Below are 22,131 nucleotides of genomic sequence, written 5' to 3' on the forward strand. Positions count from 1 at the left end.
ACCTGCCTAATGGGGACATGTGCTGCCTATTGGGGACATTTACCTGCCTAATGGGGACCTGTGCTGCCTAATGGGGACATTTACCTGCCTAATGGGGACATGTGTTGCCTAATGGGGACATTTACCTGCCAATTGGGGACCTGTGCTGCCTAATGGGGACCTGTGCTGCCTAATGGGGACCTGTGCTGCCTAATGGGGACATTTACCTGCCTATTGGAGACCTGTGCTGCCTAATGGGGACCTGTGCTGCCTAATGGGGACATTTACCTGCCTAATGGGGGACCCGTGCTGCCTAATGGGGACTGTGCTGCCTATTGGGGACTTGTTCTGCCTAATGGGGACATTTACCTGCCAATTGGGGACCTGTGCTGCCTAATGGGGACCTGTGCTGCCTAATGGGGACATTTATCTTCCTAATGGGGACATTTACCTGCCTAATGGGGACCTGTGTTGCCTAATGGGGACATTTACCTGCCTATTGGGGACCTGTGCTGCCTAATGGGGACCTGTGCTGTCTAATGGGGACATTTACCTGCCTAATGGGGACCTGTGCTGCCTAATGGGGACTGTGCTGCCTAATGGGGACCTGTGCTGCCTAATGGGGACTGTGCTGCCTATTGGGGACATTTACCTGCCTATTGGGGACCTGTGCTGCCTAAAGGGGACCTGTGCTGCCTATTGGAGACATTTACCTGCCTATTGGGGACATCTACCTGCCTAATGGGGACATTTACCTGACTATTGGGGACATTTGCCTGCCTAATGGGGACCTGTGCTGCCTAATGGGGACCTGTGCTGCCTATTGGGGACATTTACCTGCCTATTGGGGACCTGTGCTGCCTATTGGGGACATTTACCTGCCTATTGGGGACATTTACCTGCCTATTGGGGACATTTACCTGCCTATTGGGGACCTATGCTGCCTATTGGGGACATTTACCTGTCTATTGGGGACCTGTGCTGCCTATTGGGGACATGTACCTGCCTTTTAGGGACCATTGTTGCCTATTGGGGATTCTTGCACCACACCAGTCTGAGCCTGAGGTAAAAGTAGAGTTCCACCAATATGGGCACTGGTGAGGCTGCATTGATAGGCACTGATCAGGCTGCATTGATGGGCACTGATCAGGCTGCATTGATGGGCACTGATCAGGCTGCATTGATGGGCACTGATCAGGCTGCATTGATGGGCACTGATCAGGCTGCATTGATGGGCACTGATCAGGCTGCATTGATGGGCACTGATCAGGCTACATTGATGGGCACTGATCAGGCTGCATTGATGGGCACTGGTCAGGCTGCATTGATGGGCACTGGTCAGGCTGCATTGATGGGCACTGGTCAGGCTGCATTGATGGGCACTGATCAGGCTGCATTGATAGGCAGTGCAGTTTGTATGTCTCTGTGTGGGCAATTTTATTGCTGGTATATTGTTTTTGTAGCGCTGTATATATGTTGGTATTTTACTAATAGCAATTTTGAATCCCTAGGAAACAATGATATCAAGAAAGAGAAAAAATTGACTCGAAGTGTAGGATATTCGAAGAACCCCAAAAATCGGTAAGTTTGATGATTTAACTTCATTTTTAATATTGTATTTGTTCCTATTTTTGTTTTATTACCTCTAAATAAGATATGTGCAGTGTGCACAGGAATTTATTCATAATTTTTTTAAACTATATTCCGGCCCTCCAATGGTCCGAGGGACCGTGATCTGGCCCCCTGTTTAAAAAGTTTGAGGACCCCTGCTATAGAGCCTACCAAGTACGGTCTGGGACTGAAATTCAGACCTGACATTTGAAATCACACAGGCCCATGTTGTCCCTGTCCCAAGGTACCAGATGGGGATATATTACTAATATTATCCTGCATGAAGGGAAGCAAGATTTTCTACAAGACCAATATTTCTAATGATACCTGCGGCCTGCTGGGGTAAGTGATTGAGCCAGCAACTTTGTGCTCCATCACAACTCTTAACAGTATGGGTGTTTTGAGAACACTGATTCTGTTAACAATGTGGCAGCCCACGACCAGACAGGCCCTTCTGAATTGCCAGATGGCCAGTCCGGCCCTGGTGCCTACCCAGGGCCTGCCACTAGGAATTTCAGGGCCCCCTTGAGACTCCGCCCAGGCTCCACCCCTCAATCTGTCCACAGCCCCGCCCTCCACCCCTCAAACTGTCCACAATCCCACTGCTCTCTCTTGGAAAAACTTGACTTCTGACCAATCACCAATCACACATTAACAGTTCCCATCTCCAATCACCCACATAGCCAGCAGCTCTTGTTTTGGCCAAAAGATTTTTTAAATCCACCACCATGACATAGTAGAATCTTTTGGCCAGGTCCTACTCTACTCTAACCTATTAAACATTTGTTAAAATATCCAATACAATTTAGGTATATTTTTTATTTATTTTTTAATTTTTAAAATGATCAATAATATCACATTCAAAGGGACAAATACCACCCCACCATGTCCAGACCACATATTACCACCACATAGAGACCTATAATACCACATACAAGGAACAAATAGAGCCACACCATGTCCAGACCACATATTACCACCACAGTGACAGAATAATAGCACATACAAGTGACAAATACCACCGCACCATGACCAGACACCATATTACCACCAGACTGAATACTAAAATACAGATCATTAATAAAAAAAAAAAAACATAATACTGTCACCATAAGTGCCATTATACACAGGAGATCTGTACTTAGTATGCATTGTCTGTGTACAGGTAATACAGTGATCGCCAGTGACATTATACACAGGAGCTCTGTATATAGTGCAAGTGTACAGGTTATACAGTGATCACCGGTGACATTATGCAGAGGACCTCTGTATGTAGTGCCAGTGTACAGGTAATACAGTGATCACTGGTGCCATTGTACACAGGAACTCTGTATATAGTGTAAAGTATAGTGTCATTGTACACGTAACACACTGACTCACCAGTGACGTCTCTAGGTGAAGTCCTTCAGCTTCGCTTTTCATCTTTCATCCAGCACAGACCGCCATCACATCTTCCAGCCAGGGCTCGTCTCTGCAGGAAATAACACAGTTATCTAGAGCTCCACTTGCAGAACACATTACTTAATTTTTTCCCAACTTCTACACTACACCACATGAAGAAAAAAAGGCGACATAATATGCTTCATTGCAATGTTACAATTAAAAATTATCAAAATTTAGTGACATGAGATTATGAGGATGTGTCGAGTTTCTGCTAAAACGAAACCAAACAAAATAAGTATGTTAGTGTTGATTTTTTTTAAGCATAAAATGCTCTTCATAATCCTTGGCACCTTTAATTTTTTTTTTTTTTTTTTGGGGGGGGGGGGGTCCTTGGGAGTGGTTCAGTATGGCATTCTGGCCCTTGGCCTAAGGGTATGTGCACACATTCAGTATTAGGCAGCACTTTGGACGCCGCATATGTCCGCTCCGTCCAAAGCGCTGCTGGCTTTTGAACGCAGGTGAATCCTGTTTTCATTGAACCGTGAGGAATCACGGCGCCCAATACATTGTATGGGTGAGTTTTATCTTGCAGAGACTGAGCGTCTCCACAAGATAGACATGCTGCGGTCTGGAAAGACGTGCCGCATGTGCATCTCCGCAATGAAGCCGAGAGTGTCAGAGGACGCATAGTGGATGGGATTTCATGAACTCCCATCCACTATGCTGTAACATCTGGACACTGCAGGGTGAAAGCTGCGGATGTACGGAGGATCCAACCAGCAGCGTTTACTGACCGTGGGAACGTACTAGGGGTATGTTTCCACGGTCAGGATTGGCAGCGCTTTGGACGCAGCACATATCCCCTCCGCCCAAAGAGCTGCCGGCTTTTGTAAGAGCGGTGATTCCGCATGTGTTCACTGAACCATGCGGAATCACCGCATCCTATTACATAGACCTGGTCATTTATCTTGCGAAGACTGAGCATCTCCACAAGATAACTAGACATGCTGTGGTCTATAAAGACACGCCTCATGTCTGGTTACGCAGGTCTGTCACCTGCGTCTTTGAACGCATAGTGGATATGGGATTTCATAAAATCCCCTCCACTATGCTGTAACATCTGGACGCTGCGGATTGGACGCTGCGGCTGTACTCAGCGTTCAATCCGCAGCAAATACGCCACATGGAACCATACCCTAAAAGACATTGTGCACCCCTGTAGTAAGGATGTAGGGCGTGATGTGGTGAGCGGGGTGTAGGGGGGCTGACGATACCGGGTGATGGAGGATGACGGTAGTGTGTGCGGTGTAACTCTGCAGGAGGCCGCATAGGTCACTATGTTCCCGCACTGACCGCTGTGTGACCCGCAGCCCCTCACTTCCGCCTCCCGTCTGCAGGCCACGCCCCCTCCCTTCGCCACTGTTTACCCACGTGACGTCAGAGCTCCAGGAACAGCAGAAACCGCGGGGGAGAAACGGCGCAAAAACAGCAGGTGGAAACGTGAGGTACAGAATGCGGGGGTGCACCATACATACACCGAGTAATAATGGGGGTGCACCATGCATACACCCAGTGATAGTGGGGGTGCACTATATACACTCAGTGATAGTGGGGGTGCACCATACATACACCGAGTAATAATGGGGGTGCACCATACATACACCGAGTAATAATGGGGGTGCACCATACATACACCGAGTAATAATGGGGGTGCACCATACATACACCGAGTAATAATGGGGGTGCACTATATACACTCAGTGATAGTGGGGGTGCACCATACATACACCGAGTAATAATGGGGGTTGACCATACATACACCGAGTAATAATGGGGGTGCACCATACATACACCGAGTAATAATGGGGGTGCACCATGCATACACCCAGTGATAGTGGGGGTGCACCATACATACACCGAGTAATAATGGGGGTGCACCATACATACACCGAGTAATAATGGGGGTGCACCATACATACACCGAGTAATAATGGGGGTGCACCATGCATACACCCAGTGATAGTGGGGGTGCACCATACATACACCGAGTAATAATGGGGGTGCACCATACATACACCGAGTAATAATGGGGGTGCACCATGCATACACTCAGTGATAGTGGGGGTGCACTATATACACTCAGTGATAGTGGGGGTGCACCATGCATACACCGAGTAATAATGGGGGTGCACCATACATACACCGAGTAATAATGGGGGTGCACCATACATACACCGAGTAATAATGGGGGTGCACCATGCATACACCGAGTAATAATGGGGGTGCACCATGCATACACCCAGTGATAGTGGGGGTGCACCATACATACACCGAGTAATAATGGGGGTGCACCATACATACACCGAGTAATAATGGGGGTGCACCATGCATACACCCAGTGATAGTGGGGGTGCACCATACATACACCGAGTAATAATGGGGGTGCACCATGCATACACCCAGTGATAGTGGGGGTGCACTATATACACTCAGTGATAGTGGGGGTGCACTATATACACTCAGTGATAATGTGGGGGTGCACTATATATACACTCAGTGATAATAGGGGTTGCACTATATACACCCGGTGATAATGTGGGTGCACCATGCATACACCCAGTGATAGTGGGGGTGCACTATATACACTCAGTGATAGTGGGGGTGCACCATACATACACCGAGTAATAATGGGGGTGCACCATACATACACCGAGTAATAATGGGGGTGCACCATACATACACCGAGTAATAATGGGGGTGCACCATGCATACACTCAGTGATAGTGGGGGTGCACCATACATACACCGAGTAATAATGGGGGTGCACCATGCATACACCCAGTGATAGTGGGGGTGCACCATACATACACCGAGTAATAATGGGGGTGCACCATACATACACCGAGTAATAATGGGGGTGCACCATGCATACACCCAGTGATAGTGGGGGTGCACCATACATACACCGAGTAATAATGGGGGTGCACCATGCATACACCCAGTGATAGTGGGGGTGCACTATATACACTCAGTGATAGTGGGGGTGCACTATATACACTCAGTGATAATGTGGGGGTGCACTATATATACACTCAGTGATAATAGGGGTTGCACTATATACACCCGGTGATAATGTGGGTGCACCATGCATACACCCAGTGATAGTGGGGGTGCACTATATACACTCAGTGATAGTGGGGGTGCACCATACATACACCGAGTAATAATGGGGGTGCACCATGCATACACTCAGTGATAGTGGGGGTGCACCATACATACACCGAGTAATAATGGGGGTGCACCATGCATACACCCAGTGATAGTGGGGGTGCACCATACATACACCGAGTAATAATGGGGGTGCACCATACATACACCGAGTAATAATGGGGGTGCACCATGCATACACCCAGTGATAGTGGGGGTGCACCATACATACACCGAGTAATAATGGGGGTGCACCATGCATACACCCAGTGATAGTGGGGGTGCACTATATACACTCAGTGATAGTGGGGGTGCACTATATACACTCAGTGATAATGTGGGGGTGCACTATATATACACTCAGTGATAATAGGGGTTGCACTATATACACCCGGTGATAATGTGGGTGCACCATGCATACACCCAGTGATAGTGGGGGTGCACTATATACACTCAGTGATAGTGGGGGTGCACCATACATACACCGAGTAATAATGGGGGTGCACCATACATACACCGAGTAATAATGGGGGTGCACCATGCATACACTCAGTGATAGTGGGGGTGCACCATACATACACCGAGTAATAATGGGGGTGCACCATGCATACACCGAGTAATAATGGGGGTGCACCATACATACACCGAGTAATAATGGGGGTGCACCATACATACACCGAGTAATAATGGGGGGTGCACCATGCATACACCCAGTGATAGTGGGGGTGCACTATATACACTCAGTGATAGTGGGGGTGCACTATATACACTCAGTGATAATGTGGGTGCACCATGCATACACCCAGTGATAAGTGGGGGTGCACTATATATATATATACACCCAGTGATAGTGGGGGGGGTGCACTATACATACACCCAGTGATAGTGGGGGTGCACTATATACACTCAGTGATAGTGGGGGTGCACTATACATACACCCAGTGATAATGTGGGGTTGCACTATATATATACACCCGGTGATAATGGGGGTGCACCATGCATACACTCAGTGATAGTGGGGGTGCACTATATACACTCAGTGATAGTGGGGGTGCACTATATACACTCAGTGATAATGTGGGGGTGCACTATATATACACTCAGTGATAATAGGGGTTGCACTATATACACCCGGTGATAATGTGGGTGCACCATGCATACACCCAGTGATAAGTGGGGGTGCACTATATATATATATATATATATATATATATATATATATATATATATATATATATATACACCCAGTGATAGTGGGGGGGGTGCACTATACATACACCCAGTGATAGTGGGGGTGCACTATATACACTCAGTGATAGTGGGGGTGCACTATACATACACCCAGTGATAATGTGGGGGTGCACTATATATGCACCCAGTGATAATGTGGGGTTGCACTATATATATACACCCGGTGATAATGGGGGTGCACCATGCATACACCCAGTGATAGTGGGGGTGCACTATATACACTCAGTGATAGTGGGGGTGCACTATATACACTCAGTGATAATGTGGGGGTGCACTATATATACACTCAGTGATAATAGGGGTTGCACTATATACACCCGGTGATAATGTGGGTGCACCATGCATACACCCAGTGATAAGTGGGGGTGCACTATATATATATATACACCCAGTGATAGTGGGGGGGTGCACTATACATACACCCAGTGATAGTGGGGGTGCACTATATACACTCAGTGATAGTGGGGGTGCACTATACATACACCCAGTGATAATGTGGGGGTGCAGTGATAATGTGGGGTTGCACTATATATATACACCCGGTGATAATGCGGGTGCACCATGCATACACCCAGTGATAAGTGGGGGTGCACTATACATACACCCAGTGATAAGTGGGGGTGCACTATATATACACCCAGTGATAGTGGGGGGGTGCACTATACATACACCCAGTGATAGTGGGGGGGTGCACTATACATACACCCAGTGATAATGTGGGGGTGCACTATACATACACCCAGTGATAAGTGGGGGTACACTATACATACACCCAGTGATAAGTGGGGGTGCACTATATATATATACACCCAGTGATAATGGGGGTGCACCATGCATACACCCAGTGATAATGGGGGGAGGTGCACTATACATACACTCAGTGATAATGTGGGGGTGCACCATATATACACCCAGTGATAATGGGGGGGTGCACTATACGTACACCCAGTGATAATGGGGGGTGCACTATATATATACACCCGGTGATAATGGGGGTGCACTATATATACACATACACCCAGTGCACTATATATGCACCCAGTGATAATGTGGGGGGTGCACTATACATACACCCAGTGATAAGTGGGGGTGCACTATATATATACACCCAGTGATAATGGGGGGTGCACTATACATACACCCAGTGATAATGGGGGTGCACTATATATACACATACACCCAGTGCACTATATATACACCCAGTGATAATGTGGGGGTACACTATACATACACCCAGTGATAATGGGGAGTGCACTATATATATAAACCCAGTGATAATGGGGGTGCACTATATATACAGTGGGGAAAAAAGTATTTAGTCAGTCAGCAATAGTGCAAGTTCCACCACTTAAAAAGATGAGTAGCGTCTGTAATTTACATCATAGGTAGACCTCAACTATGGGAGACAAACTGAGAAAAAAAAATCCAGAAAATCACATTGTCTGTTTTTTTTTCATTTTATTTGCATATTATGGTGGAAAATAAGTATTTGGTCAGAAACAAAATTTCATCTCAATACTTTGTGATATATCCTTTGTTGGCAATGACAGAGGTCAAACGTTTTCTGTAAGTCTTCACAAGGTTGCCACACACTGTTGTTGGTATGTTGGCCCATTCCTCCATGCAGATCTTTTCTAGAGCAGTGATGTTTTTGGCTTTTTGCTTGGCAACACGGACTTTCAACTCCCTCCAAAGGTTTTCTATAGGGTTGAGATCTGGAGACTGGCTAGGCCACTCCAGGACCTTGAAATGCTTCTTACGAAGCCACTCCTTCGTTGCCCTGGCGGTGTGCTTTGGATCAATCATTGTCATGTTGAAAGACCCAGCCACGTTTCAACTTCAATGCCCTTGCTGATGGAAGGAGGTTTGCACTCAAAATCTCACGATACATGGCCCCATTCATTCTTTCATGTACCCGGATCAGTCGTCCTGGCCCCTTTGCAGAGAAACAGCCCCAAAGCATGATGTTTCCACCACCATGCTTTACAGTAGGTATGGTGTTTGATGGATGCAACTCAGTATTCTTTTTCCTCCAAACACGACAAGTTGTGTTTCTACCAAACAGTTCCAGTTTGGTTTCATCAGACCATAGGACATTCTCCCAAAACTCCTCTGGATCATCCAAATGCTCTCTAGCAAACTTCAGACGGGCCCGGACATGTACAGGCTTAAGCAGTGGGACACGTCTGGCACTGCAGGATCTGAGTCCATGGTGGCGTAGTGTGTTACTTATGGTAGGCCTTGTTACATTGGTCCCAGCTCTCTGCAATTCATTCACTAGGTCCCCCCGCGTGGTTCTGGGATTTTTGCTCACCGTTCTTGTGATCATTCTGACCCCACGGGGTGGGATTTTGCGTGGAGCACCAGATCGAGGGAGATTATCAGTGGTCTTGTATGTCTTCCATTTTCCAATTATTGCTCCCACAGTTGATTTCTTCACTCCAAGCTGGTTGGCTATTGCAGATTCAGTCTTCCCAGCCTGGTGCAGGGCTACAATTTTGTTTCTGGTGTCCTTTGACAGCTCTTTGGTCTTCACCATAGTGGAGTTTGGAGTCAGACTGTTTGAGGGTGTGCACAGGTGTCTTTTTATACTGATAACAAGTTTAAACAGGTGCCATTACTACAGGTAATGAGTGGAGGAAAGAGGAGACTCTTAAAGAAGAAGTTACAGGTCTGTGAGAGCCAGAAATCTTGATTGCTTGTTTCTGACCAAATACTTATTTTCCACCATAATATGCAAATAAAATGAAAAAAAAAACAGACAATGTGATTTTCTGGATTTTTTTTTCTCAGTTTGTCTCCCATAGTTGAGGTCTACCTATGATGTAAATTACAGACGCCTCTCATCTTTTTAAGTGGTGGAACTTGCACTATTGCTGACTGACTAAATACTTTTTTTCCCCACTGTACACATACACCCAGTGCACTATATATACACCCAGCGATAATAGGGGTTGCACTATACATACACTGTGATAATGTGGGGGTGCACTATACAAACACCCAGTGATAAGTGGGGGTGCACTATATATACACCCAGTGATAATGTTGGGGTGTACTATACATTCACCCAGTGATAATGTGGGGTTGCACTATACATACACCCAGTGATAATGTGGGGGTGCACTATACATACACCCAGTGATAAGTGGGGGTACACTATACATACACCCAGTGATAAGTGGGGGTGCACTATATATATATACACCCAGTGATAATGGGGGTGCACCATGCATACACCCAGTGATAATGGGGGGAGGTGCACTATACATACACTCAGTGATAATGTGGGGGTGCACCATATATACACCCAGTGATAATGGGGGGGTGCACTATACGTACACCCAGTGATAATGGGGGGTGCACTATATATATACACCCGGTGATAATGGGGGTGCACTATATATACACATACACCCAGTGCACTATATATGCACCCAGTGATAATGTGGGGGGTGCACTATACATACACCCAGTGATAAGTGGGGGTGCACTATATATATACACCCAGTGATAATGGGGGGTGCACTATACATACACCCAGTGATAATGGGGGTGCACTATATATATACACCTGGTGATAATGGGGGTGCACTATATATACACATACACCCAGTGCACTATATATACACCCAGTGATAATGTGGGGGTACACTATACATACACCCAGTGATAATGGGGAGTGCACTATATATATAAACCCAGTGATAATGGGGGTGCACTATATATACAGTGGGGAAAAAAGTATTTAGTCAGTCAGCAATAGTGCAAGTTCCACCACTTAAAAAGATGAGTAGCGTCTGTAATTTACATCATAGGTAGACCTCAACTATGGGAGACAAACTGAGAAAAAAAAATCCAGAAAATCACATTGTCTGTTTTTTTTTCATTTTATTTGCATATTATGGTGGAAAATAAGTATTTGGTCAGAAACAAAATTTCATCTCAATACTTTGTGATATATCCTTTGTTGGCAATGACAGAGGTCAAACGTTTTCTGTAAGTCTTCACAAGGTTGCCACACACTGTTGTTGGTATGTTGGCCCATTCCTCCATGCAGATCTTTTCTAGAGCAGTGATGTTTTTGGCTTTTTGCTTGGCAACACGGACTTTCAACTCCCTCCAAAGGTTTTCTATAGGGTTGAGATCTGGAGACTGGCTAGGCCACTCCAGGACCTTGAAATGCTTCTTACGAAGCCACTCCTTCGTTGCCCTGGCGGTGTGCTTTGGATCAATCATTGTCATGTTGAAAGACCCAGCCACGTTTCAACTTCAATGCCCTTGCTGATGGAAGGAGGTTTGCACTCAAAATCTCACGATACATGGCCCCATTCATTCTTTCATGTACCCGGATCAGTCGTCCTGGCCCCTTTGCAGAGAAACAGCCCCAAAGCATGATGTTTCCACCACCATGCTTTACAGTAGGTATGGTGTTTGATGGATGCAACTCAGTATTCTTTTTCCTCCAAACACGACAAGTTGTGTTTCTACCAAACAGTTCCAGTTTGGTTTCATCAGACCATAGGACATTCTCCCAAAACTCCTCTGGATCATCCAAATGCTCTCTAGCAAACTTCAGACGGGCCCGGACATGTACAGGCTTAAGCAGTGGGACACGTCTGGCACTGCAGGATCTGAGTCCATGGTGGCGTAGTGTGTTACTTATGGTAGGCCTTGTTACATTGGTCCCAGCTCTCTGCAATTCATTCACTAGGTCCCCCCGCGTGGTTCTGGGATTTTTGCTCACCGTTCTTGTGATCATTCTGACCCCACGGGGTGGGATTTTGCGTGGAGCACCAGATCGAGGGAGATTATCAGTGGTCTTGTATGTCTTCCATTTTCCAATTATTGCTCCCACAGTTGATTTCTTCACTCCAAGCTGGTTGGCTATTGCAGATTCAGTCTTCCCAGCCTGGTGCAGGGCTACAATTTTGTTTCTGGTGTCCTTTGACAGCTCTTTGGTCTTCACCATAGTGGAGTTTGGAGTCAGACTGTTTGAGGGTGTGCACAGGTGTCTTTTTATACTGATAACAAGTTTAAACAGGTGCCATTACTACAGGTAATGAGTGGAGGAAAGAGGAGACTCTTAAAGAAGAAGTTACAGGTCTGTGAGAGCCAGAAATCTTGATTGCTTGTTTCTGACCAAATACTTATTTTCCACCATAATATGCAAATAAAATGAAAAAAAAAACAGACAATGTGATTTTCTGGATTTTTTTTTCTCAGTTTGTCTCCCATAGTTGAGGTCTACCTATGATGTAAATTACAGACGCCTCTCATCTTTTTAAGTGGTGGAACTTGCACTATTGCTGACTGACTAAATACTTTTTTTCCCCACTGTACACATACACCCAGTGCACTATATATACACCCAGCGATAATAGGGGTTGCACTATACATACACTGTGATAATGTGGGGGTGCACTATACAAACACCCAGTGATAAGTGGGGGTGCACTATATATACACCCAGTGATAATGTTGGGGTGTACTATACATTCACCCAGTGATAATGTGGGGTTGCACTATACATACACCCAGTGATAATGTGGGGGTGCACTATACATACACCCAGTGATAAGTGGGGGTACACTATACATACACCCAGTGATAAGTGGGGGTGCACTATATATATATACACCCAGTGATAATGGGGGTGCACCATGCATACACCCAGTGATAATGGGGGGAGGTGCACTATACATACACTCAGTGATAATGTGGGGGTGCACCATATATACACCCAGTGATAATGGGGGGGTGCACTATACGTACACCCAGTGATAATGGGGGGTGCACTATATATATACACCCGGTGATAATGGGGGTGCACTATATATACACATACACCCAGTGCACTATATATGCACCCAGTGATAATGTGGGGGGTGCACTATACATACACCCAGTGATAAGTGGGGGTGCACTATATATATACACCCAGTGATAATGGGGGGTGCACTATACATACACCCAGTGATAATGGGGGTGCACTATATATATACACCTGGTGATAATGGGGGTGCACTATATATACACATACACCCAGTGCACTATATATACACCCAGTGATAATGTGGGGGTACACTATACATACACCCAGTGATAATGGGGAGTGCACTATATATATAAACCCAGTGATAATGGGGGTGCACTATATATACAGTGGGGAAAAAAGTATTTAGTCAGTCAGCAATAGTGCAAGTTCCACCACTTAAAAAGATGAGTAGCGTCTGTAATTTACATCATAGGTAGACCTCAACTATGGGAGACAAACTGAGAAAAAAAAATCCAGAAAATCACATTGTCTGTTTTTTTTTCATTTTATTTGCATATTATGGTGGAAAATAAGTATTTGGTCAGAAACAAAATTTCATCTCAATACTTTGTGATATATCCTTTGTTGGCAATGACAGAGGTCAAACGTTTTCTGTAAGTCTTCACAAGGTTGCCACACACTGTTGTTGGTATGTTGGCCCATTCCTCCATGCAGATCTTTTCTAGAGCAGTGATGTTTTTGGCTTTTTGCTTGGCAACACGGACTTTCAACTCCCTCCAAAGGTTTTCTATAGGGTTGAGATCTGGAGACTGGCTAGGCCACTCCAGGACCTTGAAATGCTTCTTACGAAGCCACTCCTTCGTTGCCCTGGCGGTGTGCTTTGGATCAATCATTGTCATGTTGAAAGACCCAGCCACGTTTCAACTTCAATGCCCTTGCTGATGGAAGGAGGTTTGCACTCAAAATCTCACGATACATGGCCCCATTCATTCTTTCATGTACCCGGATCAGTCGTCCTGGCCCCTTTGCAGAGAAACAGCCCCAAAGCATGATGTTTCCACCACCATGCTTTACAGTAGGTATGGTGTTTGATGGATGCAACTCAGTATTCTTTTTCCTCCAAACACGACAAGTTGTGTTTCTACCAAACAGTTCCAGTTTGGTTTCATCAGACCATAGGACATTCTCCCAAAACTCCTCTGGATCATCCAAATGCTCTCTAGCAAACTTCAGACGGGCCCGGACATGTACAGGCTTAAGCAGTGGGACACGTCTGGCACTGCAGGATCTGAGTCCATGGTGGCGTAGTGTGTTACTTATGGTAGGCCTTGTTACATTGGTCCCAGCTCTCTGCAATTCATTCACTAGGTCCCCCCGCGTGGTTCTGGGATTTTTGCTCACCGTTCTTGTGATCATTCTGACCCCACGGGGTGGGATTTTGCGTGGAGCACCAGATCGAGGGAGATTATCAGTGGTCTTGTATGTCTTCCATTTTCCAATTATTGCTCCCACAGTTGATTTCTTCACTCCAAGCTGGTTGGCTATTGCAGATTCAGTCTTCCCAGCCTGGTGCAGGGCTACAATTTTGTTTCTGGTGTCCTTTGACAGCTCTTTGGTCTTCACCATAGTGGAGTTTGGAGTCAGACTGTTTGAGGGTGTGCACAGGTGTCTTTTTATACTGATAACAAGTTTAAACAGGTGCCATTACTACAGGTAATGAGTGGAGGAAAGAGGAGACTCTTAAAGAAGAAGTTACAGGTCTGTGAGAGCCAGAAATCTTGATTGCTTGTTTCTGACCAAATACTTATTTTCCACCATAATATGCAAATAAAATGAAAAAAAAAACAGACAATGTGATTTTCTGGATTTTTTTTTCTCAGTTTGTCTCCCATAGTTGAGGTCTACCTATGATGTAAATTACAGACGCCTCTCATCTTTTTAAGTGGTGGAACTTGCACTATTGCTGACTGACTAAATACTTTTTTTCCCCACTGTACACATACACCCAGTGCACTATATATACACCCAGCGATAATAGGGGTTGCACTATACATACACTGTGATAATGTGGGGGTGCACTATACAAACACCCAGTGATAAGTGGGGGTGCACTATATATACACCCAGTGATAATGTTGGGGTGTACTATACATTCACCCAGTGATAATGTGGGGTTGCACTATACATACACCCAGTGATAAGTGGGGGTGCACTATATATACACCCAGTGATAATGTTGGGGTGCACTATACATACACCCAATGATAATGGGGGGTGCACTATATATAAACCCAGTGATAATTGGGGGTGCACTATACATACACCCAGTGATAAGTGGGGGTGCACTATACATACACCAAGTGATAAGTGGGGGGTACTCTACACATACACCCAGTGGTAATGGGGATGCACTATACTTTATATACCCTCAGTGATAAGGTGGGGGTGCAATATACATACTAAATAGAGTCCAACAAGAGAAAACAAATTCTGCACCGCTGCACCACCATTATCTCTGAGGCAAGTCAAAAGAAACAACACACACAATAAATGAACGCCATATACCCACATGGAACGGGTGCTCTGTCCTTAGAAAATAACAAAACCCAAATGCACATGAAGAGAAGAGAGGATGGCACTCACCGTTCCAAAAGTAGAAAGCTTTATTCAAGGATCAAAATGCATAGGCTCGGGAGCAATGTGATGAGTGAGGACAATAGCCGTTTCGCGCTCCTGCGCTTCAACAGACCCATTGAAGCGCAGGACTGCGAAACGGCCGTTGTCCGCACTCTTCACATTGCTCTTGAGCCTATGCATTTTTATCCTTGAATAAAGCTTTCTACTTTTGGAACGGTTAGTGCCATCCTCTCTTCTCTTCATGGGCACTATACATACAGCCAGTGATAATGAGGGGGGTGCACTATATATATATATATATATATATATATATATATATATATATATATATACCCAGTGATAATGTGTGGAGTGCACTATACATACACCCAGTGATAATGTGGGGGTGCACCATGCATACACCCAGTGATAATGTGGGGGTGCACTATACATACACCCAGTGATGATATGGGGGTGCACTATACATACAGGAGTGATAATGGGGGTGCACTATATTTATATACCCTGTGATAATGGGATGGTGCACTATATATATATATATATATATATTTATATATATACACACCCAGTGATAATGTGGGGGTGCATTATACATACACCCAGTGATAATGTGGGGGTGCACTGTATATACACCCAGTGATAATGTGGGGGTGCAGTATACACACATATGATGTAGCGGGTGCAGTACCCAGGCTGTGATGCGAGGAGACGGGTCGTTTGCAGACCTCTGCGGCCTGCACATCATTCCATGGTCACTCCATCACTTAGGCCAGACTGCAGGCTACAATGGCGCCTTCTTCCCTCCCCCATTAAGCTTAGGATTCTTAGGTTGATATTTTTATTTTTTTAACGCAGAGAGAAACATGGAGTCAGAAAAGTCTCAGAAAAAGACGAAGGCGCACAATATGTGTCGGATGTCTACACTGAAGTCTCCAGCCTCACAGCAGTACAAGGTACTCACCACAATCTGCTCATCACCCTCTTCTCATTTCCATTTTGGCTTCTGAATATATCGGTGCCTTTGCCGTCCCGACACCTCACACATCATTGATGGCCAATGGGCCCACTGGCCTACAATGGGCCCACTGGCCTATGCTCTGCTGACAGTGACTCATTGCAAATATGGTCCCATCACAGATTCCTGTTGTAGCCAGATTGCAGCGCATCTATCTGGACTGTGGCTTTGTCATAGCTGCATAGTAGACAAACACTTTCTATCCAGTGGCCTTGACATTTATATTTGTGTTTTGTTTTTTTTGCACAGTTGCTACATTTTCAGAATGTAACTTATGATTACTTTTTCTCTTTTTTTTTGGAAAGCTGGATGAACCCATAATGGCGATGGACAATTCATTTTTAATTTATTTTAAAAATCCTATAAAAAGTGCGGAAAACATAAATAAACTTAAGAAGGAATACAAGAGTCACCTGATGGGTGGCACACCTCGACCCAAAAAAGAAACCATATCCCAGTTTTGTGATGAAGGACAAGACACAAGCAAGGTCCATGGCTCCTCCAGTAAATCAAGCTCTTCAAGTCGAGAGGAACAAGCGAGGAGTAAGGCTCCCTTAGACTTAGATAGGAATATCCCGGCTCAGGAAATGAATGACGCCAAGAACACCCCTCAGGGATTTGAACATTCAGAGTCATCTGACAAAGTGAAGAAACACAAAAAAAAAAAGCATAAGATGCCTCAGGAAATCCCATCATCTGCTCCAAAACACATCAGTGGTGGAAAAACTTGCAGGAGGAGCAGTGGAGTAGAGGCCACCAATAACCAGATACGCAACGTGACATTCAGGCCCGATGATGGGATAAGTCAACGAAGAAGAATACATTCAGTGTCTCTACATCAAAGCCATATGTATACCAGTACTCCGCTGTCTTCTCCAACTGCCCAACCAATGACTAAAAGTAACACCATGCCCAATGGCTATCAGAAAACAGAAGCTTCGAGCGGCGTGACCGATAACAGTCAAGACCTATTCATTACTCAGAAAAAGTTTGCATCATCCAGTGGTAGCAACGGAGACTCCCCACCTCTCGGCCAGAAGCAGGGCAGTGGCATACGGGACTCCTTGGGAAGCCCAAACCCTCCACGACTGCTTTACCAGATCTGTCTTACAGGCAACAGCGTTTACCAATCCGGCACTGGAAGCCAAGAAAAAGTAGTATTAGCGGAAAAGGCAACTCAGACAGATGACAACTTCTCTTACTTGGCGTTGAGAAGTCTTGTCAAAAAGGTCAAAGTGTTGCCAACTTGTTCAGAGAAGGCCCTAAATCTCTCATTGCCCACTCGAATTAGAGCCAAGAGGCATGTGAGGAGTACAATTGTGGAGGACGTCATCATAATAGAGTCTCAGTCATCTCTTGTAGACCCCAATATTTCTAGAAGATGCCTCTTCCAGAAGGCTGATGAAGCAAAGTTCATCCAGACTGTCCTAAACTCCTCCTATTACTTCAAAGGGAAAGGAGAACCTGGCATAGAAAAGCCAATAATGCCAATACTGAAAATAAAGAAAGAGTCGAAGAAAAAGTCACAGAAATCGAGTGTTCACACCAATAAAAGGAGACCTCATCAACATTAGAAGTAATAATATAGTTTCCATAGATAGTTTGTCAGCTAAACACAAGTTTTATATGAAGTGGGATCAGCAAGTCGCCAAGAAAAAGTACATAGTTTTACTTCAAATGCATAATCTTACACACAATGCACAGGACGTAATATGTGACGAGCAATAGAAAACAAGATGCTTATGCATCTCTGGATGTGATTAATGCAAGACACGATGTACGTCAAGGTCAATAAAACTAAATAATTGCAAAGTTTAAATTTTGCTCTGGTGATTTGTGGTTTAGTTCCTTGTAGATTTTAACCATTGTCATTGCTTTGCATGTCGGGCATGATAAGTGAGAACTACTATAATACTGCTCCTATGAACTATAATATAAATATTATAATAATGCCCCCTATGTACAAGAATATAACTACTATAATACTGCCTCTATGTACAAGAATACAACTACCATAATACTGCTCCTATGTAAAAGAATTTAACTAATATACTGTCCCTATATACAAGAATATAACTATTATAATAATGCCCCCTATGTACAAGAATATAAATACTATAATACTGCCCCCATGTACAAGAATATAACTACTATAATACTGCCTCTATGTACAAGAATACAACTATTATAATACTGCTCCTATGTAAAAGAATTTAACTAATATACTGTCCCTATATACAAGAATATAACTATTATAATAATGCCCCCTATGTACAAGAATCTAAATACTATAATACTGCCCCCTATGTACAAGAATATAAATACTATAATACTGCCCCCATGTACAAAAATATAACTATAATCCTGCCTCCTATGTACAATAATATAACTACTATAATACTGCTCATATGTACAAGAATATAACTACTATAATACTGTCCCTATATATAAGAATATACTATAATACTGTCCCTATGTACAAGAATATAACTACTGTAATACTGCTCCCTATGTACAAGAATATAACAACTATAATACTGCTCCTATGTACAAGAAAATAACTACTATAATACTGTCCCTATGTACAAGAATATAACTACTATAATACTGCTCATATGTACAAGAATATAACTACTATAATACTGTCCCTATATATAAGAATATACTATAATACTGCTCCTATGTACAAGAATATAACTACTGTAATACTGCTCCCTATGTACAAGAATATAACTACTGTAATACTGCTCCCTATTTACAAGAATATAACTACTGTAATACTGCCCCTATGTACAAGAATATAGCTACTATAATACTGCCCCCTATGTACAAGAATATGACTACTATAATACTGCTCCTATGTATAAGAATATAACTACTGTAATACTGCTCATATGTACAAGAATATAACTACTATAATACTGTCCCTATATATAAAAATATTCTATAATACTGTTCCTATGTACAAGAATATAACTACTATAATACTGTCCCTATGTACAAGAATATAACTACTGTAATACTGCTCCCTATGTACAAGAATATAACTACTATAATACTGCTCCTATGTACAAGAATATAACTACTATAATACTGTCCCTATATATATAAAAATATTCTATAATACTGTTCCTATGTACAAGAATATAACTAATATAATACTGTCCCTATGTACAAGAATATAACTACTGTAATACTGCTCCCTATGTACAAGAATATAACTACTATAATACTGCTCCTATGTACAAGAAAATAACTACTATAATACTGTCCCTATGTACAAGAATATAACTACTATAATACTGCTCATATGTACAAGAATATAACTACTATAATACTGTCCCTATATATAAGAATATACTATAATACTGCTCCTATGTACAAGAATATAACTACTGTAATACTGCTCCCTATGTACAAGAATATAACTACTATAATACTGCCCCCTATTTACAAGAATATTACTATAATACTGCTCCTATGTATAAGAATATAACTACTGTAATACTGCTCATATGTACAAGAATATAACTACTATAATACTGTCCCTATATATAAGAATATACTATAATACTGCTCCTATGTACAAGAATATAACTACTATAATACTGTCCCTATGTACAAGAATATAACTACTGTAATACTGCTCCCTATATACAAGAATATAGCTACTATAATACTGCTCCTATGTACAAGAATATAACTACTATAATACTGTCCCTATGTACAAGAATATAACTACTATAATACTGCTCCTACGTACAAGAATATAACTACTATAATACTGCTCCTATGTACAAGAATATAGCTACTATAATACTGCTCCTATGTACAAGAATATAACTACTATAATACTGTCCCTATGTACAAGAATATAACTACTATAATACTGTCCCTATGTACAAGAATATAACTACTGTAATACTGCTCCCTATGTACAAGAATATAACTACTATAATACTGCCCCTATTTACAAGAATATAACCACTATAATACTGCTCTTAGGCTACTTTCACATTAGCGTTTTTTAGCGCTGCGCTTCATGCGCAATAGAAAAGCATGCAAAAACGCATGATGCGTTTTGCATACATTTGCTTTTTTTAGGCGCATGCGTTTTAACCAGTTTCTAGCCATGTTAACTTTTAAAACGCATGCGATTTTAAATGCAGGCGTGCGCATGTCCATGCGCACGCCTGCGTTCCCATAGACTGTAATGTATTATTTTGTCGCATTCCGTGTGCAAGCGTGTGCATGTGTTTTTTTGACACAGGTTGGACGGACCAAAAATGCAACAGGTTGTGTCTGGCGCTCCTAGGCGCACACTACAAAAAACTGCATGCGCACGAAAACGCATACGAACGCATGCAAACGCTAGACCATGCGCCCGCCATGTTAAACATAGGGGCGCATGGACGCACACGATGCGCTGCGCTAAAAAACGCTAATGTGAAACCAGCCTAATGTACAAAAATATAACTACTATAATACTGCTCCTATGTACAAGAATACAACTACTTTACTACTTCCCCTTATGTACAAGAATATAACTACTATAATACTGCTCCTATGTACAAGAAAATAACTACTATAATACTGTCCCTATGTACAAGAATATAACTACTATAATACTGCTCATATGTACAAGAATATAACTACTATAATACTGTCCCTATATATAAGAATATACTATAATACTGCTCCTATGTACAAGAATATAACTACTGTAATACTGCTCCCTATGTACAAGAATATAACTACTATAATACTGCCCCCTATTTACAAGAATATTACTATAATACTGCTCCTATGTATAAGAATATAACTACTGTAATACTGCTCATATGTACAAGAATATAACTACTATAATACTGCTCCTATGTACAAGAATATAACTACTATAATACTGTCCCTATGTACAAGAATATAACTACTGTAATACTGCTCCCTATATACAAGAATATAACTACTATAATACTGCCCCCTATTTACAAGAATATAACTACTATAATACTGCTCCTATATAGAAGAATATAACTACTGTAATACTGATCCCTATGTACAAGAATATAACTACTATAATACTGCTCCTACGTACAAGAATATAACTACTATAATACTGCTCCTATGTACAAGAATATAGCTACTATAATACTGCTCCTATGTACAAGAATATAACTACTATAATACTGTCCCTATGTACAAGAATATAACTACTATAATACTGTCCCTATGTACAAGAATATAACTACTGTAATACTGCTCCCTATGT

The 22,131-nt window shown here is 43.0% G+C and overlaps 2 protein-coding genes across 2 annotated transcripts in view; one reads left to right on the forward strand and one right to left on the reverse strand.

Moving 5' to 3' along the window:
• SPATA7 (spermatogenesis associated 7) overlaps nucleotides 1-3,061 on the reverse strand; it is a 45,822-nt gene extending 42,761 nt beyond the window's left edge. The window contains exon 1 of the mRNA XM_073578219.1: nucleotides 2,971-3,061. The gene's annotated coding sequence lies outside the window, so the exon portion shown is untranslated. The remainder of the gene's footprint in view (nucleotides 1-2,970) is intronic.
• Nucleotides 3,062-4,307: 1,246 nt separating this feature from the next.
• On the forward strand, nucleotides 4,308-18,681 carry LOC141092200 (uncharacterized). Its single transcript, XM_073578221.1, has 3 exons — nucleotides 4,308-4,478; nucleotides 16,703-16,800; nucleotides 17,168-18,681. The coding sequence occupies exons 2-3, from the start codon at nucleotides 16,711-16,713 to the stop codon at nucleotides 18,434-18,436; spliced, it is 1,359 nt and encodes a 452-aa protein (XP_073434322.1). The 5' UTR covers nucleotides 4,308-4,478; nucleotides 16,703-16,710; the 3' UTR covers nucleotides 18,437-18,681.
• The last annotated feature ends 3,450 nt before the right edge of the window (nucleotides 18,682-22,131 follow it).

Source organism: Dendrobates tinctorius, unplaced genomic scaffold (assembly GCF_039654945.1).
Source record: "Dendrobates tinctorius isolate UK_male_01 unplaced genomic scaffold, ASM3965494v1 ptg000058l, whole genome shotgun sequence".
NCBI classification, from domain to species: Eukaryota; Metazoa; Chordata; class Amphibia; order Anura; family Dendrobatidae; genus Dendrobates; species Dendrobates tinctorius.